Genomic DNA, 26,543 nt, shown 5'->3' with positions numbered 1-26,543 from the left:
AAGGGGCTTATTAATCCTTCAATGTTCCATAGAATTGACAGAAGCACCATGTCTTTACAGCAAGGACCAGGTCCTAGAAATGGAAGGCAGAATTGAAAACTAAGAGCAAAGCAGACTCAGCCCACCCTAGGGAAGTGTACAAATGAAGGAAGTGTCAAACATCCACAATTTATTGTGATAAGGTTGTGATTTAACTACCTGTATAAATAATCACAAATTCCAGAATCTTTATATCACCTATAATATCCAGGATATTATAACACTTACTGAATATTCCAAGGAAGAAGAAACTTATCTGAAGTCAAGAAATTAAAAGAAGCTATCATAAAATTAAATAAATTAAATAAATATTAAATAATTAAATATTAAAAATAAATTAAATAAATTAAATAAAAATTAGCAGAACATGTTTATTATAAACATGTTCCAAGACTTAAAGGTAAAAACAATCACAGTGAGAGAAGAGGAAATTTAATAAATGAGATTTAAGTGAGAAATATATTAAAGGACAAAATGTAAATTTTAAAATAGCAAAGTACAGCATCTGAAGTGAAAAGTTCTAACAAACCTTCTGTAGGCTGAAGAGAAATATTGTTGGATGAAAATTCAGATCTTCAGGAAGAAATAAAGAGCACTGGAAATTATAGATATGTTGATGAATATAAAACCCAGTGTTTAAATTCTTTTCTTAATTACAAAATTAAATTCACTGTTTAATTGTACTGCAAAATTTATAACATGAATTAAAATATACTGCAACAGTAGCAGAAATGTGTGTGTGTGTGAGTCTATGTGTGTCTGTGTGTGTGCACACACCCTACTGAGTGGAGGGGTGTCAAATAAATTATCCCCTAGCAAGCTTCTGACATTTTATATTGTTTTACAGCATAAAATGAAAGTAGACTATGATAAATTAAGGATGCATTTTCTAATGCATAAAGCAAAGATTAAAATACAATAGAGTTTTAGCTAAAAAGTGAAGAGTGAAAATAAAATTGAATACAAAAAACATGCAGTAGGCCAAGCTGAGGCAACAAAGGCGGTACAGAAGCACAAGAAATCATGAGAAAAATCAAAACAACAACCAAATAGCGAAATGCTAGACCGAAAACACAATTGGTCTTTACGCTAAATGTTAATAAATTAACTGTTTCAGTCAAAAAGTAGTACATGGCCCAGTGAACTAAAAAAAAACAAAAACAAAAAAATACATTGCAATTTTAACATATGCTGTATTTTATATTCTATATTTTAATATGTGCAAGAGACATTAAAATGTTACCCTGTTTTTTATGTGCTCAGATGTAGAGTGGGACTTACTCTTTTGTAAATGTGCAAATTCAACTTAGATATCTTGGCTTTGAAATGCAGTGAGGTTTATTGTTTACTTTAGAATTACTTCATTAGAGTAACTTTAAGAATTTTGTTGTTGCCACTTTTTTAGGACCAATGACACAGGATTCCTTTCCTATAAAGAACATCTGCCGGTAACTAAGATAGTGATCACAGACACAGGTCGGCCGCATTCCGAAGCAGCTTATCGACTGGGGCCTCTGCTCTGCCGGGGAGACAGTAAGTGGTCCCCGTGTGTTGTGAACATAGCTGAGGCAAGTGTCATGTGTCCAACACATAATAATTGCTCAGACTTCCATCATGAAAACTCATGAGTAAGGTCAGAAATGTTCTTTTAGTCAGTCAACAAATCAGTACCCCATGAAGCACAAAGTGATGGGAACGCTGCTAGGTTTCTGAGAGAAAGAAACCATTGGGATTGTCAGTTTGGTTCCTAAATGCCTTCCAGCATATTTGAATTTCTCCCTATCATTAGAAGCCTCGATGCTATATGACCTTGTGAAGAATTCATGTGAGTTTCCTTCTGGTAAACCTGGGGTAAACATCAGAACATCAATAGACTCAAATGCTAGTTTGATCCAATATATTTCAACTTTTAATTTCTATTTTTTTCAGTGTCTCTGTGTGTGTGTTGACTTTAAACCAATGGAAGCTTCTAGTTTGTATATTCGGTATATTAAATTTTAAAACTCAAAATTCAAACAGTTTGTAGTTCACCCATGCATGTGTGTGCCTATATGTTTTCAGCAGGGAACGGAACACACATATGTATCCATTCATAGATCATCAGCCTCTGAAATCGGTTCACTTAGAGGAGGGAGCATTCATCATGTATGCTTTTAGCATTTCCCGAACTTCAAATGGAAATAGAAGAAATATTTGTTTACATTAAAAGCATACCCTAAGTTTTATTCTATGAACTCAACAAACGAGAGGATCTGACAACTCAGTAGATATAGGGAGATACATAGCAGAAGTTGCTTACTTAAAAAGCAAAGATGATACTGGCCTATAAAAATTATATATACATTGTATAAAACTGCCTGCCCTTATCCTCACCACCTCTGATGTGTATCATCTCTACTTCCTGTCCTGCCACAATCCCACAGTCACATGAAGATGACATAGGATATTTCACGGAGAGAAAAATTATGTGCAAAGTGATGGGCTTGTAAACTTAGGATGCACCCAGGGGATTGTGATGATTTTTCGTGAACGTAGGGAAGTTGTTCAATACATCACGTGCACCTTTCACTGATATTAACACTGCAGCAACCCAGCCTGGCTTCCTCTGTCTTCCTCATTTCCTTTGCCACTATCCCCTGGTATCAGTCTGTTTTGACTGAGGTCACTTGCCATTTTATCTCTTAGACCTTTTTAACTCCCAGAACTTTCTTCCGTTAACTTAAGCAGGTAAAATCTTTTCCTTGGGCAGTGATTCTCCACCCAAGGCAATCCTACCTCTCTGGGTGAAGTTCAGCAATCTCTGGAGACATTCTTGATTGTGTCATTTGTTGGGAATGGGCTGCTATTGGCATTTCAGGGATGCTGCGGGACATTCTACCATGCTTGAGATAGCCCTCCACAAAAAGAATCATGTGCTCCGAACTGTCAATCATGCTGAGGTTGAGAAACTGGAGCATTGAGCTGTTGTGGCCATGGGGACACAGAAGAGGGTGACAATAGTAGTGATAAGAATTTACACACAGTTTCAAGTATTTATTGGCCTGCTAATAACCTCTCACTTATTAGTGGAACTGTCAATGAGTAACTGGCTTTCTTGTCTCCTACATTTATTTTTTGGGTTGAGGCTCATCTTCACATGATGTTATAAGGACTTTTTTTTTTCAATCAAAGGGCCTTTTTGTAATTTTCTCGCTCAGAAAAGAAAGTAAATACACCTTTTCACTGTGTGGGAAATCTGCACCTCTTGAGGCACAATGCCCTGGGAACACTAATTTTCTTTCCAATTGAGGTACTCTGGGCAGATATGGGACTGACAGGTTCCTGCAGTGGGCCTTACAAGCAGGTATGTGAACATTACCCTGAAGGCATCAGAACTGGACATTGAATAATTTAAAGCTGAAAAATAATTCACATGATTTAATTGAATGCATGAAGATACAGACCTTGAAGACCAATAAAGTAAACTTTGATGGTAAAGAAGAAGAAGCGCTAGAGGCTTGAACTAGCACAGGCTGGCAGGGAGCTGAAGGAGGGGGGTCAACCAGAGAGGCAAATGCAGAGTGATGTAGATGGAAAGGATAGAACTGAAGATTTGGGGATGACATCCGGCTTTCTGATTTGAATAAAACCATTAGTGTCATTCACTGAGACAAGAGATGTTGAAGTTTTCTTTAAATAGAAAATTGGAGAGGTAAGAATAAAAGAAAATAATTCTCTCTTTTGGCCTCCAAACTAGAGATGAGGGAAATTTTAGGTCTACTCATAGTTTTCTAGGGGAGACAGAAGTTTTGAAAAACAAGGATAGATAAATAAAAAATGACTCTGAGACCTACTTGTACCAGATATGAGCTTACCCCTAATTAATTGATGCCACCTTTTCCCCAAAGTCTTTTCATTTTGCTTTTAACATAGGTGGGGCTGCTGTTTTTGTTGATGTTAGAAGTCACAGATAGAAATTGTTAGGTATTTTCTCAAAAGTAGGATGGATAGGAATGTTAAGGTCTTTTAAAGTTGTGCTGCAGACACCAAAACTTAGTAAATATTATCCTTAGTTAATTCATTTATGAATATAAAAATAAATATTTTCAGTAGATAAATGAAAAGTAACAGAATTCACTATTCTATTTATGATATAAGCTAAGCAAACTAAGAACTAGAGAGAAAACCTTCACTGTTATATAGGGCATCTGTGAAAATCCAATGTGTGATGTCACGCTGAATGATCAGAGGCTGAAATGCTTTTCCCTAAGATTATGATCAAGGTGAGAAAGTCTGATCTCACCACTTCTGTTCAACATACCATTGGTGATCCTAGCACATACTGTACATCAAGAAAAGAAACCCAAAGACTGTAGATCAAAAAGGAAGAAAGAAAATACCTCTGGTTCTAGATTACATGATTTTCTAGATAGAAAAATCCCAAAGAACTTATTTGAAAAATGAGTCTAGCAAAGTCCCAGGATTGGAGGTCAGTATGCAAAAGCAATGTTTCTCTATGCTAATAATAGAAAAATTTAAATGAAAATTTAAAAGTAACTTTACAGTAATGTCAACAATATGAAAAAAATTCGTACAAGAAATTGGCATGTTTTTCAAAAAATGTACTTGGAAAAGCAAAGGAACTAAGCTAAAATATTTTGAAAACTAAAAACAAAGCCTGAGACTTAACATTGCATGAGTTTAAGACTTTTTATAATACTACAATATTCAAAGTAATGTAGTATTGACATCAAGATGGACAAGGAGATTCACGGCATAGAATGGCGAGCCCGGAATAAACCTACTCATCCCAGCCTGAGTGCTTTCTGACAAAGCTGCCAGGCGATTCTTTTCAAGATGCAGTACTGGAACAATCAGAATTCACTTGAAAAAGAATACAAAGAAGAAGAAAGAAAAGAATCTCAATTCATACTTCAAAGTGTACCCAAAAAATCAACTCAAGATTCATCATAAACTTAAATATAAAACCACAAACTATAAAAGTTCTCTCAGCAAACATAGGAGGAAATCTGAGTGACCTTGAGTTAGGCTTAGTGTTTTTAGACACACCACTAAAAGCACAATCCATAAAATAAAATTTTAAAAAACATGGGTTTCACCAAAATCCAAAGCGTCTACTTTTAAAATGATACTGTTAAGGAAATTAAAATAAAAAAAAAGGCACTGACTGGAAAAAAAATATTTGCAAAATGCATGTCTTATAAAGGCTAGTATCCAGAATACAACAAGAACCCTACAGTGCAATAATAAAAAATCATATTAACAAATGGGCAAAAGATTTGCACATACTATTCCTAATAGAGGAAATACATGGATTTCAAATAAGCTCATCTGAAATGAAGATCCTGAACCTCATTAGTCATTAGTGGAGTGCAAAAATACTACCTCATTGAGATACCAGTATATAACTTTAAGGATGGCTAAAATTAAAGTAATGATAACAATAAAAAATGATTACAAATACCAAGTGCTAGCGAAGATACAGAGTATCTGGAACCCTCATACATTGAGGCTGTGAATGTAACATGCTACCCCTTCTTTGAAAGCAGTTTGGCATTTTCTTCTACTATTTAACACAGGTAACATGTCATAACTCAGCAATCCCATTCGTAGGATTTTATACAAGAGAAATGAAATGCCTGTATGCAAAGGCTTATATTGGTTTTATTCAGAGTCTCCTAAAGCTAGAAGCCACCCACTTGTATATCAGCTAGTGTTTGGGTATGCATCCCATTTTCCTCTGGTGTGTTCATGACTCTTGGTGGAATACTACTGAACAGAAAGGAATGGAGGCTTGGTTTACATGACCACATGGGTGAATCTTAATTGCATATGCTAGGTGAGAGAATCTGGACTGGGAGCTACATTCTTTGATCCCATATCTAAGATAGTCTGGAAAAGTCAAAACCATAGGAACAGAAAATGAGTCTCCTCTGCAAGGGCTTCAAGGTGAGAGGAATTTTACTAGAAGGCACAAGGGAACTTGCATCAAGTGAAGGAAGGAAATGTTTTATATCTTGAATGTGGTAGTGGTTTTGTGGCTTTATATGTTTGTCAGGATTCCTAGAGCTATACACCAAAAGGCTCAGTTTTACTCTATGCAAAGAGACTAAAAGAAACCCCAAACCAAAAAACAAGTGATAGTATGAATAGTTATGTTTGCCTGATTTTAAAAGTTGGGTCATTGAAAAGTCACTAGGAGTAAACTCCTAAAATAGTAAAAGATTTAACAACATGGTCACTCTCCAATTCTCCAGGACACTTCTGGAATCCTGCTGAAGATGTTTCTAACTCATATTAACTTTAAACACAAAAGAGTCAAAGGAAAGAATCAAGGGAAATCATTTGAGTTTACCAGTTAGCAGGAGGTGATGATAAACAGGGCTTCGGGTGCTGTCGTATCTACTCGGTCTACCAGGAATGGTGGGGCATCTTTATTTCTGAAGTATCATCCAAAGTCCTCTGCATCAACAAATCCCTGCCAGCAGGCATTAAAACACCTGGAGAGCTTGTTCTAACGCTGGTTTCTGCAGCACATCCCCAGAGCTTCTGGTTCAGGAGGTGGGGTGGGAGTGTTCCTAACAAGTTTCCAGATGCCGCTGCTCCTTCTTGTGGCCCACAGGCTGGTGCCCATCTGGCAATTCTGTTTCACCAATGACGAGGTTAGTACAGAAACTCAGAGTACATTTTTAGAATGATTTATGTCAGTCGGACAGAGTAATTTATGTCTGTTGAGCATAGTGGTAGTAAAAAATGGTCTAGGGATGATATTTTTTATGGTTTTGTTTTTCTCGTTCCATTTTTCTAGTAGTTTATTTTTATCCTGTTTTTACAAAAAGCACTGGTTCATGATTGATTAGGGAGATAGAGGAAGAAGCATGTTCTCTAAATATGGTTTGAGTATCACAGCTGTAGCTCAGTGGTTGGTCTGAGCTTGAAGGTGACCAAGTGAGCTGAGGCAGGGCCCAGAGTGTTCCAGTTTTGTCGTATATCACAACTTCCCTCAGATGCTAAGTAGAAGGGGTAGACATGCAGAATTGACACTCAGGGTCAAGTTAGGTTTTTGGCTTACAGCAGGAAGACGTCTATAGGGACTTTCTTCTGTTCCTGCATTTTTGCTGCAGAAAGAAAATTCCTGATGGTATCTAGCTCCAATTTCTTTTCACTCATTTGCCTTTGTCTGCAAAGTCTCCCCAATTCTTTTGTGGTCCCCTTTCAAACTCAGATGAAAACTTTTCCTTAGTGTAGATTTCCACAGATCTCTAGAAGAGAGAGTCCTGCATTTTTGGGGGGAGGGGAGAAAGGTTGAACATATTTCAAGGATATATTTCTCATACTGGTTTTTAATTATTTTTGAACCCCTCAAGAGCAGGGTCCATTACTCATTCACTTTTGTGTTCCTGGTGTCTTGCACATTACCTGTTACATGAAAGGTAATCAATAAAAAGCAGTTTATAAAAGAATAATGATCCATCATATACAGCTAAAGGAACCAATAGCAGTAAGAAACAGGAGTAAGTTATTGATTGCATAAGTAATTAAATGGTAAGCAGATATATACTTTTAGTAGTGAAATGAGTTTAGATATATTGGAAGACCGGTTTTGATTAGAAAAAAATAGTACAAAGAACATCTAGTTCCATCTGAGCCATTTCTGATATATAAATATATATAGGCTGTGGCAATAAAAGTACTTTCAAATGGGAACTTGATTTTACTTGCTATGAAAGTTCACTTTTTCACCCATGTAGTTCCTTTATAAAATTGGAACATGTTTTTACTTCTTGCAGAAAAATATTATTTTATGGTCATTTTACTCTGTTTTCTGTTTTGTTTATTTGACAAAAACATTTACTAGCCAGTTTTTGCTAGTTACATTATTATTTGCATAGTGATTTGTTTTTAAATGTTAACCCCTCATCCTATTATTAGAGCCTCTCTATGCTTGAATTTTTTTTGAATTTGATTTATTTCTTGTTGGATTTTATTGTCAGGTGGTTGATATTTTCCTTTTATTTGCTGTCCTAGAAAGACACATGAGTGATCTATTTCCTGAATTAAGATTCTATAATAAACTTATCTGGCTCACCCCTGCATTGTTTTTGATTTTGGGGAACAACTTTGTTGAGATATAATCCACATGCCCTACAGTTCACCCTTTTAACATGTACTGTTCACTCCTATTTCACAATATGTAATCATTTTAGCATATTACCCAGAGTTGAGTAATAATTCCCATAATCAGTTCCCCAAAATAGATGTGATGTGGTACAAGGCATATGTAGTATGTATTTTGAAGTTGTTGCAAACATGTTCTAAATTTCCGCTCTCCGTGTGTTAATCTGAACATTCAATATTTTAAGTTCTTTGACTTTGAACTTTGAACCCGTTTTACTAGAAGTATTTCTTCTCAGTTAATTCATTGTGTTGAAGTTTTGTGATTAAACAAAGCACCTCTAAAACTTACAAAGTTAGGAAAAATTATTCCAAGTTTCTTGTTCTAAGAAATGCTTGTGTCATTGAAATTAGTTTCTTCATTTTGTCTGCATCGACTAGTACAGCTGTCTGAGAAATCACAGCTGCCCAGAATGCATTAAATAATCAAAGGTGCATGTAGGCAATAAATAACTTTGCAGAAGTTAGGTGTTCAGGCTGGGAAAAGATATTGACCAATGATTTGGTTAATTTCTCTTCCATTTGACAGACTTCTCTTCCATTTGGCAGAGAATATATAAGCCATTAAAAAAAGTAAGGATCAATTCCATTTTAGCAGATAATAAGATAATTTTGTTAGCTCCACTATGCCTGGTAATCCACCTTTGGGAAATTATTTTAATTTTTGTGTTTTATTTTAACTTACTGGGTTTCCTATCTTTAATTTTCCTAAAGTTGCTTTACTTATAATCTCCTCATTTTCATTTTACTTCTTTTTCCTCCTCTGTTTTCCTTGTTCTTTCCATCTGTTCAACAAAGATTCCAGTGGGTATGTTGGGATACATGTTCTATAACTAACCTGGAGTTCTTCTAAGCTATCTGATGGTTACAATACAATGATAAAGAAAATCTTATAATTTTATTCAACAGATATTAATTAATCTCCTGCATTGTGTTATGCACCCCCCCCCACACACACATGCAGAGAGAGAGAGAAAGAGACTACACACAATGAGCAAAACAGACAAAAAAAATCTGTATTATTGGTGCTTTCACTCTCTTGGAGAGAGACAGTAAACAATTATGTAAAATATATGGTATGGTATTGCTAATAGGCGTGAAGAAAGTAAAATTGAGGCACAGGAGGCAATTTTAAATGGAATGACCATTAAAGGCTCACTAAGAAGGTGACATTCAAATAAAGATCTGAAGGAAGTAAGGGAGCTAGAGATGCATATATCTTTGAAAGAGCACTCTACTCAAGATAGAGGCAGCGGCCAGAGGAACCATGCAGAGAAGGGAATGTAGCTGCCATGTTTGGAGCAGCCAAAGGTCCCAGTGTTTGGAGCTTAGTGAGCAAGGGGACGGTGGTGGAGGTCAGAGAGGAACCCAGTGATCAGATCATGGAGGATTTTGAAAAATCTTTATTTTTATCCTTAATGAGCTTGGAAAGTATTAGGAGAGTTCAAGTAGAGGAATGGCCTGATTTAAGTTATGTTTCAGTGGGATTGAACAGAGCACTTGTTCCAACAAGGAGAAAGGAGAGTGCGAAGGAGACCTTATTACTAACCCAGCTGAGAGATCGTGGTGACTTGAATAATGGCCACATTGGTGCATTGTGATATGGGTGTGGTTTAAAAGGAGAACAAATAAAATTTGCTGCTGGGCTGGTGTAGGTAGCAAAAAGAAAAGTCAAGAATGAACCACCATTTGAGCCAGCTATCCCACTCCTTGGCCTATACCCAAAGGACTTAAAATCAGCATACTACAGAGATACAGCCACATCAATGTTCATTGCTGCTCAATTCACCATAGCCAGATTGTGGAACCAACCTAGATGTCCTTCAATTGATGAATGGATAAAAAAATTGTGGCATATATACACAGTGGAATATTACTCTGCCATGAAGAATGATAAAATTATGGCATTTGCAGGCAAATGGATGAAATTGGAGAATATCATGCTAAGTGAGATAAGCCAATCTCAAAAAACTAAAGGACGAATGATCTCGCTGATAAGCAGATGAGGACATATAATGGGGGGTGGGAGGGGTTAGCGTTAGGGTTAGGATTAGGTTTAGGGTTAGGGTTAAGGAGGGTGATAAGAATGGAGGAAGGAAGGACTGTATAGAGGGAAAAGAGGGGTGGGATGGGTGGGGGGAAGGGAAAAAATAACAGAATGAATCAAACAACATCACCCTATGTAAATTTATGATTACACAAATGGTAAACCTTGACTCCATGTACAGAGAAACAACATGGATCCCATTTGTTTACAATTAAAAAAAAAAAAAGAATGATACCCAGGTGTTTGGTCTAATAATCAGAGGGCTAGAACTGACATGGATTGAAATGGGGAAGATTGCTTCTGGGGTGAAGGAGTTGCAATGGAATATAACTTCAGTTTTTGGACTTGTAGAGGCTGAAGTGCCATTAGAGATTCAAATAGAGATGTGCAGTTGTCAGTTTGGGAGTTCCAGGCTTGAGGCTACTATATTTATATAACTATATTTGTATAAAGGCGTGAGACAGACTAGGTGGGATTTTGTGAATGGAGATGGGTAATGAATGACAGGGCCTTGGATCATTCCAATTGTGATAGATGGAGGAGGTGAGGAGGAAGAAAGAAACAAGACTGAGAATCATCCCACTAACAAGTAAGGCAGAAAAGTGTGGGTCATCGTGACCTCCAAGTGAAGAAACGTTTCAAGGAGGAGGGAATATCAACTATGGTACATGTTGCTGAGAGCTGAAGATGAGTACTGAGGTAATTGAATTGAGCAATGTGGAGATCATTGATGACTTTGTTGATGGCAGTTTTGGGTAAGTATTTGGGGATAAAAGTCTGGAATACGTTCAAGAAATAAGAGAACACAAATGGAGGAATGTAATGTTAAGTGCAAAGAAAAGTAGGAACACAAGATCGAGTTTCCTAGATGGGAGAATTAATAGCATGTTTGTGCCAATGGGAGAGGCCCCGTGGAGAAAGAGCGGTTGATCTTGGAGTAAGAGCAGCTGATCCATCGTAATGGGAGTGAATGCAGAACGTAGAGAAGATGCAGGAAGGAGAGTGGGGCTGGGGTGGGAGATTACAGAACATCTCTTCTTCCTTTTCTGCTCTCAGAAGATCACTAGAGAAGTTCAAGGATGAGAAATGGGATGGGGTGTGTTTGGGAAGAGTGTGTGTGAAATCATCCTCCAAGAGCATGGGCCAGAAAACTAGAAGGGAAATACAATGTGATCACAGATTTGTCTTCAGAGCTCACGTTGGGCATTGCTGTATCCAACATATACTTACAGCTGGTGTGCTTTGATTATAATTAAGCCCTATATGCAGGAATCCTTAGGCAATACACACATTATGAATAATTCACTAGTTTTTATTTTTGATGATGGTCTGATAAAATACTTCATCAAATTAACTAGTACATAAAATATAATCTAGGTCTGGAAAAAAAAAATCAGTGTGTCTTTTCACAAATGGCTAAAATGGCCAATGTATATATGTGCCCACCTAAAAAAAAGGTGATGTCTATACTTTGTAGCATGAAGTATATACAAGTACAAAGCCAAAAATTAAGAGCTCTTCCATTTAAAGTCAACTGGAGCATCCAAGTATTTATAGTCAATTGGAGTGTTAAAAATACAACCATCTGAGTACCAAGTTACTTTTGATTTTAACCATGTAAATCAAAGAATCACACTTTCATTAGTGTATGGTCAATGAAAAGTTCACGATTAATTTATCACTTATCTATTTTGCTCAAGCCAAAGTAACTCTGTTTCTGTTGTTTGAATACCTAAATTTGGTTATAACTGACCTTTGGACACTTTCTCCCCTTCCCAAATGGATAACTGGACAGGGATTTTACTGGACAGGGATGGTCACATGTATTAATGAAGGGATTGGATCTTAGGGAGACAAAATTTATCTTGTATTTATAATATGATCTCCCTCGTATTAAAATATTGCTATTTGTTAGTTGAAAATAGGTTGCTTCCTATAGAACAGGGATGCAACACTGGAATGGATCTCTTCTGTTTTCTAACACAGCTCCCACCCTTTCCAACCTTGCTGTGACCTTCATAGGAACAACTGATGGATAAGCAATGACAAACTTAAATGTGCTTCACTCATCTCATTTACTATTTTATATATCCTTTTACACCTAGACCAAAAGTAATTGGATGCTTGCTCCAAAATTCCATCCTTCTAACTCCTTCTAAAACAAAATTGAAAGTGTATGTCTTTGAATAATTTAAGTATATACACATGCATTTGCCTTGGCTATTAATATCCAAACAGTTTTATACAAAACTAACATAAGAATAATGATAAGAAATCTCTTCTTTACCGATGATGCATAGTTATTTAATTACAAATACTTCTTCTCTGCCTTCCTGAGAGGTATTTGCCCTATCAAGTATGTGTCCCGAGGGCAGGAAGGGGTTTCTTACTCTAGGAAACATCTACGAACCACTTTGTTCTCTTTTATACTATCTGCAACCCACAAGCTGTAATCCTCTCCAGCCAGATTTCATTTTCAATTTTATTTTGCTCTGGATTTCTGTGGAGGTTCATAAATTGGTTGAAAACAGGAATAAAAGTGCTAAAGAGGGGAACCAGTGAATTATAAAACCAATACGTAGGTTTCTATGTTCCAATAACGCCATATGTAATTAATCTTAGAATTTTATTTCTGTGAAGAAATCCATATTTTCCAGCTTACTTTTTAAGGATTCATGAATATTTTTAATTTTTGTTGGGTTTTGTTGTAGCATATTCATATTGCATAAAAATGTAATTGATCACTTTCACTCCCCATCCCCTCCCCACCCTCCCTGATTCATAAATATTTAGAAGATGTGTTTGACTACTAAAATATTCCTAACATCAGCATTTCAATATTTTAACATTTCTTTTTTTCTTTTTTTTTATACTTTTAAGAAAGGGCTCTCGTCACTACCCTCCCTCAACTGCCTCCCCAGCTCTGGTAAACCACTAACCTACTTTGTGTCTCTATAGAACTGCTCTTTCTAAAAGTCTAGTCTACAAAGAAGATAAACAAAAGTTGAGCAAAACAATTATTTTTAAAAGTGCATATAATTTTAACACAGTACTAAGTTAATTTTATAAAGGGACTCAAACTAGTACATCTTCTATGTAAATAATTTGTGGATCTTGTTTTTATTTACACACACACACACACACACACACACACACACACACACGCGCGCACACCTATTATGGAAAGATAAAAGGTGGTATTCCCAAAGGAATTTCAAATCTCTAGTACTCTCTGTTGAATTCAAGTGAAAATAGATATTATTAGTTTGTTAATTAAGTATTGTTACTTAGAATAATGGGTCATAGTATGATTTTGTTGGGATAGCACAAGGGCATCTTACTTTTGGAACTGGAAGTCACATAGCATGCAAGAACTTTCAGATCTGCTCCTAGGGCAGCTCAGGGATTTTCCAGCCCTTTGCCCATGGAATCCTCTTTCAAGGATCTCAGCTTCCTGCTGCCTGCCTGCTGAGCTCTGCTCTGGCTCCTCCATGCCTTGCCTTTCTCTGAGGTTGCTCCAATTCTTCTGGGTGCATCTTAGCACACTGTATGCAGAGTTGAGATATCACATGCCATTAACATTATTTGACCATGTAAATATTGGCCTTTACTTTCTTTATAATTGTTTTGAATTAGCAGCCATTTCTTAATCCCATAAACTGTCCTTATTTCATTTTGTACTTATTGTGAATTGTAAAATAAGATTTGCCAACTAAACAAAACATACTATTATGTGTATGAGAGTGTTTTAGCTACCTCACGTAACGAATTGTTTTCATTACTATAAAAGCATCCATTGTACAGACAGCAGCAATTCACAGAATTGCTCCTCTGTTTCGACCAGTTCCCTAAAGCCTTCTATATGATGCTTTATTAGGTTAGTTATGTTACAATATGAAACAAATGAAATGTTATGTTTTATAATAATATTATCTAATTCAAACCTTTAAGTAATTCTGGATGTTCCCTTTCTAATCAGACAAAATAAGATTTAATAACATTCCATAATGTTACAGCTTTATTTTAATTTCCACATACAACATTTCAAGAGAAGGGTGTTGAATTCCTTCTAAAAATAGACCAGGTAAGAACTCTCAAGAACACAAATGTGTTGTTATCTCTGACTTGATATTATATATTTTCTTATATTCCTTCCTAGAGACTAAAGTGTGTAAGCATAGAAATAGCTTGGAAAAGGACACAGGACTAGACTTGACATGACTCAGATAATATATAGTTTCATTTGACTCTGGGGAAGAAAAAATCCTCGAAGTAAGATTATTCTCAGCTGAATAAATTCAATTCTAAAATTGTCCACATACAAAATAAGAATTGACTTTTGAATCAGGTTCGCAAGGAAAAGAGAAAAAATGAAATAGTTGTAAGAACTGTTTAGTCCAGCATTTATAGGAAATAAGTTAAAGTCTAAGGGACATGTAGAAGCAGAGTCAAGTTGGTGACTTTTAAGTAGCAAGGAATAGTTCTTCACTAACATAACTAGCTGTTGTTTTGAAATGGTATTTTGACTCCAGAGGAAGGTCATTTAGATAGGAGAATTCTACCCAGTGTTGGGAGTGCAATGAAGGCAGTTGCCTCAGACTAAAGATGTAAATTCCTAGCTGAGTTCTAGAAACTTGGGGGCAGCTGCACTACATGGTCCTTCTCTGTTGCGTGTATCTGACTGGATACATTGCATTTATTCTGTATTTTCCATATATTCTGCTGTATAACACCTGCAATATCTTTTTTCAAAGGGAAAATTACAGATATAAAGAAAAACCAGGCATGAGAAAGTGAAGATCAAATGTTGTATTTGAATAATTATAATTAACTTTATAGCCTACATGTATTTTTCAGATCTGTTAATTTGTATCTCAAAACTATTAAGCATTTTCTGTCTATTCTGAGCATCTGTAAACTTTCTGAGAATGTTTTACCTCTATTGGTCATCTACCTCACTCTTATAAGCAAAGTAAGAAATGATTTTGAATGAAAAGAGTATTTTTTTATGAAGATCTGTACAGCACAGAGTAAGTTTGCCTTGGTCTTTGTTTGGATGACACTATTTTGAATGCCAGTCTCAGTTGAGGAAATCACAAGGCTCATGAATGGAAATGGTAGAGAATGTAGCTCTGTGAAGTTGTGTGTGTGGGAACAAGAACCAGTGTGAGCTTCTTTAGGAATTGTGTTATTCAAAGCAGGTATGAATAACAATTAACACCCAATAAAAATTAACATTTTCAAGCAATAAAAAAATTAAGCTTTTAATCAAAGTTGGGTGAAGCCTTAGAATGTTCCTTTGGCAGGGGGACATACTGAAGTTGGGATTTTTTTTCTATTTAAACCATTTCAGTACCTATCATGCCCATCCTATTGGAAGGAATTAGTATTTTCCTCTAAAATCTCTAATCATATGAAAAAACAAAAGCAGTTTGTATGACTGAGCAGCACTTTAGTGAAAATGCTTGATATAGAAAATACTATACTATGTATCATTGTGTGTCTTGAATTTTTCTTACTTTTTGAATTTTCTTTTTCTTTTTCTTTTTCTTTTTAAACAGGGTCATTTTGGAATTCAGCTTCTTTCAATACTGAGGCCTCATACCTTCATTTTCCTACTTTCCATGGAGAACTTAGTGCCGATGTGTCTTTTTTTTTTAAGACAACAGCTCTATCGGGGGTGTTTTTAGAAAACCTGGGAATTACTGATTTCATACGAATAGAGCTACGCTGTAAGTCTCTTTGGCAGAGAAGTCTATGGGAATCTATTTTTCAGTAATAAATCCTTTAATTAATTTTTCAAGAACTCATGTTTCTACTTTATCAGCTGAATCTTTTCTTTGTATGTCCCTTTGTCAAAATTCTCTGATATTAACTTATTCTTTTCACAAGAAAATAATTTGATATTAAATTGTGAAATATGGCAAAATTATTGATATTTTCTAGAAACAATTTAAGAAAATCTTAAGTTCAAATAATTAAAATTTTAAAGCCAAAAATTTCAGGTAATTACAAAATTACTTAATTAGACCAACTACTCATATCAATTTGATATACTCATGGTTGCTATTACTATCTTAATATCAAATGCATGCTGCATGCCTGTAAAATTATATAGATTTCAAATTGTGGAAACAATTACTTTTACATAAAATGCCAGATGCTATTTCGTTTTCATCCCCTGGGTAAGAAGCTTTACTCTTTATCAATATAAAATTAACTTAGAGAATGAATTTCTTAAAATCTCTTGTATTTTTTCAAAAAAGTACAAATGTATCTTACCATCTTATCCCACATCCAAAGACCCCTTTCTATAATGATGTTATTGACTTCTTCCATAAAATTCAAGTTGTTTTTCTTATGTCCAGTGATGATATGCAGTTGTTGAACACTACATGTGTTGAACACTCAGCTCTGCTATGTGAACTCATTTAAATAGTCTCATGTCTAACATTTCCAGCTCCAACAACAGTGACCTTTTCATTTGACGTGGGCAATGGGCCTCTGGAAATCTCGGTGCAGTCACCCACCCACTTCAATGACAACCAGTGGCACCATGTTAGAGTGGAAAGGAACATGAAAGAGGCCTCCATTCAGGTGGACCAGCTGTCACCAAAGACTCAGGCTGCTCCAACTGATGGGCATGTCCTGTTACAGCTCAACAGTCAGCTCTTCGTGGGTAAGTTCTCTTTTAAGCCAATGGTCATTTAGTTTTACAGTGTTAGTACAGAGATGGGCCAAAATAAAATAACACTAACTATAAAAATAATGATAATCACAACCAGTGGATATAGTGGATCACCACTTACTAAAAACCCACGCTCCAGGGGCTGGGGATGTAGCTCAGGGGTCGAGCACTTGCCTGGCATGTGCAAGACCTTGGGTTCAATCCCCAGCACTGCAAATAACAGCAAACCAAACCCATGTATCAGTCTGTGCTCGGTGTTTCCTTTCTTCCTTGTATCCAACCTGTGAAGTAAGAACTCTTCCTCCTTTACAGATGGGATAACTAAGGTTCAGGGGCTTGGCTTGTCTTCAAAATCCACCTAGGAAATTAGATTCAAATTTGTATGAAACTAATTCCTAAATCTGCAAACCTGCATTCTTAATATGACAGATTATATGATTTGTTCAAGTTTGTTTATTTCATTAGTGCATCTAGTATGATATTGAAAATGTTTATCTCTGTTCCCAGGATTGAGAAACCCTCCTTGTAATTCTAACCAATGCAAACCAGTCCCCCAACCCCTATCCTAACATATCCACATATCATGCATCATACACAGGCCACAAGCAAGAAGGGGAAAAAAAAAAAGAGTGGAGTATAGAATTCATGGCTTTACCAGTTTCACCAGTTCCTCTGCTAATTTCCCTCATTTTGCACATTTTCATGCCGTTTTTTGATCACTTACTTCATATTGATATTCAGATGTTGTTCCTTTATTTCCCAAATCTGTTGACTTGGCCTTATAGTCTTGCTAGTGGGATTCTTTGGGATGTGTTCATTTTCCTTTTCATTTTTGATAATTATAGAACTTATGGACCATGAAGTTTGAGGAATTATTGATCATTGCTCATATTATGTAAATAAAGATACAGTGTCACTCTAAAACAGGATAAATGATGGATTATCAGAAATTGTATTTTAGTTTCAAGAGTCGTATTTAGAAGGAAATTCATCACCCTCTCCCTGTCCCATTATTCCTCCTGTTGCCTAATGCTCTGGTCTTCTTAGCCCTATTTCATGCCATGGGTGAAGATTGTGATGTATTTTACCAAGATATATTTAGAACTTCTAATGAATTTATGTTATGTTCTCATTATTTTTATTATTTATTCTTTCACTCAAAAGACATTTAATGAATATCTTCTGTGAATAATTTTGACAATGTAATTATAATCTCATGGCCACTTGACTGACTTACTTGGGAGTATGGGAAATACTAAAGAATACTTGAGAAGGGATGTATAACTTTTACTACCATGCTAGAAACTCGGTCAGGAAATTGACATAGATATTTCTTAAATTTAAAAAAAAAAAAATGAGAGATGGCCACAACAAAAGGTATGGCAATTTAAAATCTGTCAGTAGCTTGGAAATAGCCTTACTATTCTTGGAAATTGAGAGGGCTGAAATTGTCCTCGAATTTTTCAGTGAAATATGCTGCCGTTTGCCTGTGGATGACCTTTCATCCTTGGTATGAATTTCAACTTCATAGAAATGGAGTCTCCGTATATTGTGTCTGATAGGAATCCTGGCCTTAATTTGATTTCAGGTGGCTGTAATGAAGGACTAGTATGACATCAGAAAACTGCTTTGGAACAGGCTTGAGTCCTTTGCCATCAATCATGTGCTATAATTTGAATAAGGATCGAAGAGATTTCATCTTTATTGAGGCAATTAGTCAGGCCTTTGACATCTCCATATGTGTTCAGATTTAAGAGTGGCAGTGTCTCTTGAAAGTTTTAAAGATGGAAATCTTGATTATGTTTAAGTCAAAGTCACTGAAAATAAAAAGGAAAGGCAGGAATAAAAGATCTTTGGAAAAGTTACATCTGCTATTAATAAAGATCTGTTTATATGATTTCTTCCTCGCTACTTAGAGGTGACTGGGTACATTGACTTGATGTAGTATAGAGATACTAAGAGAAAGATTCATAAAGAAGGAGTCAGGTGGAGCAGCTCAGGACTGTCAAGAGACCGACTGAGGGGCTTACTTTTATCTTTACCACAGGGTAGACCATCCTCTCAGGAAAGGGTTCAGTCCATTTGCTAAAACCATGCTCAGAAGATAAAGCATGAATTTATCAATGTACAACATTACTATCGAATACATCAGAATTTTTTTTCTAAGTTTGTAGATAAAGATTTTTTTCCCCCTGCAGGTAGACAGTATGAAAAACAAATTATAATTACAAAGGCTACACTGCATTAGACCACAGTGGGTGACAGACTAGTAAAAACTCAGTAGTAATTAGAGCTAATTTAATGAAGCACTTTCTGTGACCAAAAAGTTCTGTTTTCCTAAGTGTATATTTCACTGGAGGAGGCAAGAGACAGCCAATAACAGGAAATGAAAAAGCACTGGATGTAGATATTTATACACATATGTGTACATGCTGTAATGGTTTCAAAGGGAGGTGTCCCCCAAGGCTCATGCTGAGATAATACAAGAAAGTTTAAAGGTGAAATGATTGGGTTGTGAGAGCCTTAACCTAGTCAGTGCATTGATTAATCTCCTCATAGGGATTAACTGGGTGGTCACTGTGGGCAAGTAGGGAGTGACTGGAGGAGGTGGGCTGATGGGGCTGGGACCCTGGGGTTTATATTTTGTCCATGGTGAGAGCAGCTGTCTCCCTCTCTGCTTCTTGGTGCCATGTCCTGAGCCACTTTCCTCCAGCACACTCTTCCAACACGATGATCTGCCTCACCTTGGGCCCTGAGGCATGGAGCCAGCCATCTATGAACTGAGACCTCTGAAACTGTGAGCCCACAAATTGTTCTTGTTAGGGCTTTTAGTTGTAGCAGCAAAAAAGATGACAAAAACACATGTATCAATACCCATATGTATAAATACATTTTTGGATAGCAAGAAGAATTATAAAGTAAAAAAGAAAGTGAAGAGTCAAGCAGTAGTTTGGGCTGGGGTCTTCGGTTTCAAGGAGGGTGGTCAGGACAGTACCCTGTGGACCTTAACATTTGAGCAGAGGCCACAGGAAGCAGAGAGCCCTGTGAACTCTGGAAGAGAATTCCATGTGGATCATGCTCAAAGGGGTGGGGATGGGTTTAAGGATTCAAAGAACAGGAAGTAAATAATGTGACCAGAGAAAATGAGTGTGAGGGGAAGTGAGGGGAAAGTGGCCAAGTTATGTACTGGACTCAGGTGGCCATGACAAGGAGTGGGAGTTTTATTTCAAGCAATCGAGGAAGTGCACAACCTAATTTGCATTTCCCAAGTTCTCTCTCTCCTCCTGCTATGAGGGGCTCAGATGATGGGAATAGGGTGAATGCAGGCTATTGTCCATGTGAGGGACAATGGAGGCATGGACTGAAGAAGAGATGCTGAAATGGAGTTGGGACATTTGACATGGAGACACACACATGATGATGATTTGATAGTTGCCATGAGTTCTTTAGTATTCGGGCCATGATAATATCCTTGGAGCAAGATGCTCCTCCATAGGTCTCTGAATTTCTCGCATCACTTTCTAGTTTTAAATTCCACCTGAAGTTAACTTCTCTTATTTTTTCCCCCTTATCTTAATTTGTAGCAGTGATTAAAGCTGTTTTCTGTTCCTGAAATTCAGATTATATTCCACATGCCATATTCTTGCCCTACTGCAGAAAAATCTGTTCTTCACAGGCTGATGTAAACACTTGCCTCCTTCGGGTCCTCCACTGAAATCCTCCTGCCCCATAACCACAATCTCATCAGGAAATCAGGCTTCTCTGTTCAGAGATTACGTGTCAATACCTGTCATGTGCAGAAGGACCCTTATCTTGGAAGTCAGTTCTTCACATGTCAATAAATAAAGTGAGAGTTAAGTCTTTTTCTGCTCTCAGAGTTGATGATTCCATGGGTGACTGGGAATCTCTGCTTTCATACAATGTAATTGATTTTATGGTTGAAATTTTAAAGGGTAATTTAATTCCCCTTACTTACAAGTTCAAGAGTTTTAATTTGTAGTTCATCTGTCCATTTTAACAATAATTATGACCAATCAGTATTTTCAAGTGTGCATAACAACTATCATTTATATTTGGGTTCAGGGACAAATGAATGAAGTAAACATGATTGTGAAAAATGCATCTATAGTTTTCAGCATGACTTTCATAGAGATGTTTTAAATCTAGAGACCCATGATGATAATAACAATAATGTTCTAAATCATGTAGAAGCACAATCTTCATAAATATAGAACAAAGAAAGGCTCAGTTAGTCTAAGATAGATTAGATTACTATCTAAGTGTTTAGTGAACTTTTACGAACACTTCATCTTTTTGTTTGTCAACAATCTTAGCAGTCAATTATTATAGGATGTTTCAAAGAACAAAGTTGTTTTATGTTCCTACAAATACGAAACATTAGAAATTTCAATAGCAAATATGATTTGCATACCATCTTGAACACTGATGTCTATAAATAATATGTTGTAGATAGTTGAATATATGTTAATTTAGATTTAAATTATACTCTTCACCATACTGACCTGGTCTATATTGATAACATTTACTAACATCTAATTTTTTGACATTAATGTTTTGGTGGTCTCTCAGACATAGTCACTGCAGGGGGGTGACAGGAAGGAGTCCAGGATGTGTCCCCCACTTCTTGCTTTCCCCTCCCTCCTGAGGACCAGTCATAGAGTGAGCTTCCATTGTACAGCAATACTCTGAGGCAAGATGAATAATTTCTGAGGAAAACCAATAAAAATAATAGAAAGTACTTGTGAAAAATGTGAGGCAGCTGGGCAGCAATTATATAAAACAATTGAAATAGGAATAAGGAAATGATAAATGGCATTGCCAAGATGGGTCTTGGGTTAGTCCACATCCAGGAAATAGGGGATGGGAGGCTTTGAATGATCCTGAGAGTTCCAAATACTAGAGCAATTCTCTTCAACTCATCTAAACTGTAGGATGTCATGTGCAGCGAAGGAGGAATAGCCATGAACATAAACCCTTGTATGAACAAGTGGAAAAGTGGTCACCAATGTGAGATGATAGTCAGAAACAGGAACATCTAGGAGGTGGACATCTCTTCTTTAAGTAACTCCCAACGTCACACCGGGTTGCTTTGCATAATAAGACAGCCCATGTTGTTTCATTCTTGTTCTTAATCACGGCATTGGGTCCTTACCATTCTTTTCACATTCTTTCACTTTGTGATCTCTCTCTCTCTCTGTATACAATTTATGACACATCTTCAAAGTCCTATTCAGAGCTGCTACCTATTACTTTGAAAAAACAATTTTTAGTGGCACAATGCTTATTGGTGTATTCCACCTGTACCCTTGACCTTGGCAACATGGAGAACTCAGTGTCCAGAGTCACTGCTGTTATCACGGGCTCACAAACATTCAGCAACCACGGAAATGATGGAGAGAAAAGAATCAATCATTTTGCGAGCTGAAATGTGACAGTGGTCATTTTCTATTTTGGTTTGTCGACTCAGCATTTTTCCTAGAAGCTTCTTAAATTAGCCTTGAATTGATTTTCATTCAACCAACTCTGCAATTTTTGTTTCCTGTCTAAATTCCTTTACTGACAAGTTTTTAAACAAGTTAAACTCCAGTTCAATGTGTTGTGACTAGAAGCCGGGGAGGTAAGGACCACCGACATAGTCAGGTACCATTTGCATTTTGCACTTGAACTGGATCAAACCAACAAATATTTATTGAGTGTCCAGAGTGAACGGTTTCTAGATGCCATACACAGAAGTCGATACTGAACTCTAAGTGTACTGAAGCTCTGAGATCAGTGGTATTCCCTGAGACATTTTTGGAAAACAACAGTTGCCCTAAAAAGATATATTTATTTACTGTCAATGGGTATTTAAGTAGTTTCAAAGATTGGATGTTACAAATATGTCTTTGTACTCTTTTCTTTCTTTCTTTCCTTTCTTTTTTTTGGGGGGGAGGTGGTGAGCATATGACTGTTTTATATTGGGTTTGTATCTGGGAGAGGAATTACTGGGTCGTAGCATTTTCCTACACTGAGCAGGGGATACAGCCAGATCTCTGTGACCATTTGGATATCCTTTTATGAAGTGACTATTCAGATTTGTTGTCCAGTTTCTACAAGGTTGTCTTCTTTAAAACAAAATGTATAAGAATCCTTATGCATTCTGGGTCTTTGCCATCCAAGTTTATGACAAATATCTTCTACCTCTCTGTGAATTGAGTGGGTTTTTATATTGCTAATGGTGTCTTTGATGAACAGAAGTTCTTAATTATAATATATTCCACATTTTTCTTTTTTTTAACTTTCAGTTTTTGATATGCTAAAATATAGTCATGGGAAGAGAATATCAAATAGCCTTATGTTTGAATAATTTTTATTTCAGTCTAATTTTCTTTTGTAGTAAGTGTGTTCCCTTATTACCAATTCAGTACAATAAAGGTCATATTTCTCTTTAATGTAATCATATCATTTGTTTTAATTATGTTCTTCTGCCTTCCTTGAGGTGTCTTTTTCATGATTAGCCTACGAAGCCCTCAGTGCACTTTGCTGGGTCCGGTGGGTAAACCTCAGTGACTGTTGACCGGAGGCAGAATTCAGACGGAGTCTCTTGGGAATGGAGAATGTGACTAAGACGGCCAACAGTTCAGTTCCATAAATAGGCCCTAGCATGATCAAATCAGAGAGCAGTGGTGGCCTCCACAGGGGAGAAGCCCAAAGGAACCCCCTCTTCCCTGAGGTTACCAGCCCCAGGACAGGTTTTCACCACTGAGTTTGGCTCAGGGAAAAGTGTCTGAACTCAACACCCACATCAGCCAGCTGCCTCTTTCCACCTTAATAGTTCTTTGAAAACAGTCTCCCCCCCCCACCTTCCTAGGACTTTGCTTAACGAAGAACATGGCGTGGAAAAAGGAAGCTGGACTTGTGTCGCACAGCCTTCTTCGTTATCTCTCATCTTCATTTCTGCGAGGCCATCTTCCCACAGGATGGCTGAGGAGAGACGGAACTCAAGATCTGCTCTGTGGTGTATGGAAGGCAGTGTTTTCCTTTCGGTCTCCTGACTCGCTCCTGGGCCTAGCCCTCATGCTGGTCACTTTCGTGACCTTTGCTGGGTTGTGGTTGGAGCCTTACTTGTCCTCCTCTGCCACAGTGTCAGGGTCAGGGATAGCCTCCAGACTTTGCAAGGTGATTTCTGTAACCTTGAATTTTAAAGGGCAGCATGAAGATCTTGATTTCTTTCTCTCTCTAAGGCTCCCAGGCCAATTAGGCAATTGTTCCTAATTAATCCTCAGTAATAGTCAAGCACAGCACATGAATAATTTTTTTAAATAAAAAAAATCAAAGTTTATCTCAAAGGTCTTCCTGCCATAAGAATAGGGAAACTAGGACTAGGAAAGAGCCAGCTCCTTCTTGGTGCCTCTAACGCCTGTCACTTAGACTAACTTCCTGAGGATAAGGAACGTGGTGGAAGGATTGGTTTAGCTGGAAAAGGATAGCTGGGTTTCCACCTGGTGTCCACCTGAGTTATTTAGGTGCAAGACCTCAGGACTGCTGTGTGGGTGGACAGAGCCCATTGTGCCCAATCATGCAGAAAGCTGCCTCACAAGATACTCAGTTTCTGTGAAGTTCCAGAATTCATTATGTCTGATATAGCATGGCAAGTAAATTGATAGGAAATTAATTGGAAGATAGTTCTGAACATAATAGCTCAGCAGAAACATCCAGAATCAATTAATCAAACTGTAGCTCATTTTAATTGGACATACTCTAACCCTGAAAAGGCACTGCAATCTTTAATTAAGCTTTCAAGCCCAATCCCATTTACATTAGCCATGTTTTCCAGAAAAGTTACATCTGAAAATAAAAAGTTATTTACCTGAAACCTAATGGTCTCGTGAAAATCCTCAGGACATGTGTGACATGACTATTTATGTCTCATTAGACTTTACCTTTTCTGATCATTTAAAGATGCCATTTCAAACTCTTTGACTAGGTAAACATTACCTCTTTGAAAATATAGAATAAAGATGTTCTATTTACAAGGCTAGATGTTGATTTTCTTCTCATTATTACAAATACCATTGGCGTTTATATTTTATACACAGGCAAGCTTAAACATATACACACACACCTTTTTTTTTCCTGTTAATGACCCCATCTTTTGGCATTCTTGTGCCTATTTCTACCATTAAATCTGTCTAAATTTATTATTAGACTAGGAGCCCTTCCAGAGCCCAGTGTCAGACACAGTGCCCAGCAAAGAGCTACTGTCTAAAGCTTGGAGAAGTTTAATGCCATTCAAACCTAAAATGATCTGAGGTTTAGAAGGAAATGAGTTTCCTTTTCGACCGTATTTTGGAGTGGAGAGAAAGGGGGCTGCCTTGGAATGAAGGTTCCCTGTGGGTTTTAATCAACCTCTGCTTCTAACTAAATGTGTTTATTCTAAATGTTTCCTCAGTTGCCCCTGTGGGCCAATCCTCGGGCGTCTCTGTGCCTCAAGTTCCTCGTCATTCAAAACAAACAAGAAGAGAAAAAAAAAAAAACTGGAATAACTAAGAACGGACTGTATTTAGTTGCCTGATCCCAAGATAGTTAGTTATTGTTATGCTGTTGGCACACTAAGATTAATGCCTGAATTAGAGCACTGTGGATGGTTCAGAGCAGCAAAGGCATAACCAAGTCATTTAATGTGACCATATTCTACAGACTGTATGCCATGATCTAATGTATCATGACCTGAAGTAAATAAAATACGCAAGAGGTACATCTCTAACTTAAACTGCGCAGCACCTGATCCTTTCCAGAATGTTCCCATGCCAAAGATTAAACCAAGGCAGGCTGCCTTTCCCAGGAAAGAAAAATCTAGGCAGAGGCCCAAAGAAGGTTGGCTGAAGACTTTGAGCCCTAGGTGCTTACTGAGTGGAGTGTAGAGAGGTGAAGTCAAGGGTAGCACCTCGGTGGAAAGAAGAGAGGAGTCCTGAGAATAAGGGCTGAAGAGAGACTTCAGGAATGGCAGGAGATGGACTAAATGTAAGAAGAGTGCCAGCTCTTCCAAAACTCTGGGAGGAAATCCAACCCTTCCTTGCCGTGCCCACATAACATTGGAATATGTCTGACCCCCACCACGCCACCTGTGAATTTATAAATAGAAAATATGACCCACACCCTTAAGACCTTTGTATCCTTCATTGAAGAGGCACAGATAACGTAAACTGAGGCAGTTCGAACACAGAAATTTTAATTCAGCAATTTGGATAGGGACCATTGTATCTATGAATCTGGTTTCTAAATAGTGTTAGTTCCTCATAAATCCAAAATTCTCAGGAATTCATTTTTTATGATGTTCCATTATCTACATATGATTCATTTATTCAGAAATGTTCATTGAGTTTGGTCCTCCTTCTCAGTGACAGGGACCCCGGGCATCCCTGCAGGGCAGAAGGTGCTCCCCTCCTGAACCCTGGGAGCTCTGACCCCAACCCCCACTCATGCCGTGCCAGCCAAGGAATGGATGAATGGAGTAGTTAGTTACTGCACAGCTAATAAATCTTTTATAGAAAACAAGTATGCAACAATTTAACCTTAAAAAAAGTAGAATTT

The 26,543-nt window shown here is 37.1% G+C and overlaps 1 protein-coding gene across 2 annotated transcripts in view; it reads left to right on the top strand.

The window, feature by feature from the left end:
• Cntnap4 (contactin associated protein family member 4) overlaps positions 1-26,543 on the top strand; it is a 241,960-nt gene that overhangs the window by 188,893 nt on the left and 26,524 nt on the right. For both annotated transcript variants that reach the window (XM_047529627.1, XM_047529628.1), the window contains 3 exons: positions 1,445-1,572; positions 15,823-15,993; positions 16,722-16,940. In XM_047529627.1, coding sequence (XP_047385583.1) covers positions 1,445-1,572; positions 15,823-15,993; positions 16,722-16,940 — 518 coding nt within the window. The remainder of the gene's footprint in view (positions 1-1,444; positions 1,573-15,822; positions 15,994-16,721; positions 16,941-26,543) is intronic.

Source organism: Sciurus carolinensis, chromosome 16 (assembly GCF_902686445.1).
Source record: "Sciurus carolinensis chromosome 16, mSciCar1.2, whole genome shotgun sequence".
Classification (NCBI taxonomy): Eukaryota; Metazoa; Chordata; class Mammalia; order Rodentia; family Sciuridae; genus Sciurus; species Sciurus carolinensis.
Note: the sequence above shows the minus strand (reverse complement) of the source record. Positions and strands in the feature narration are given on the sequence as shown.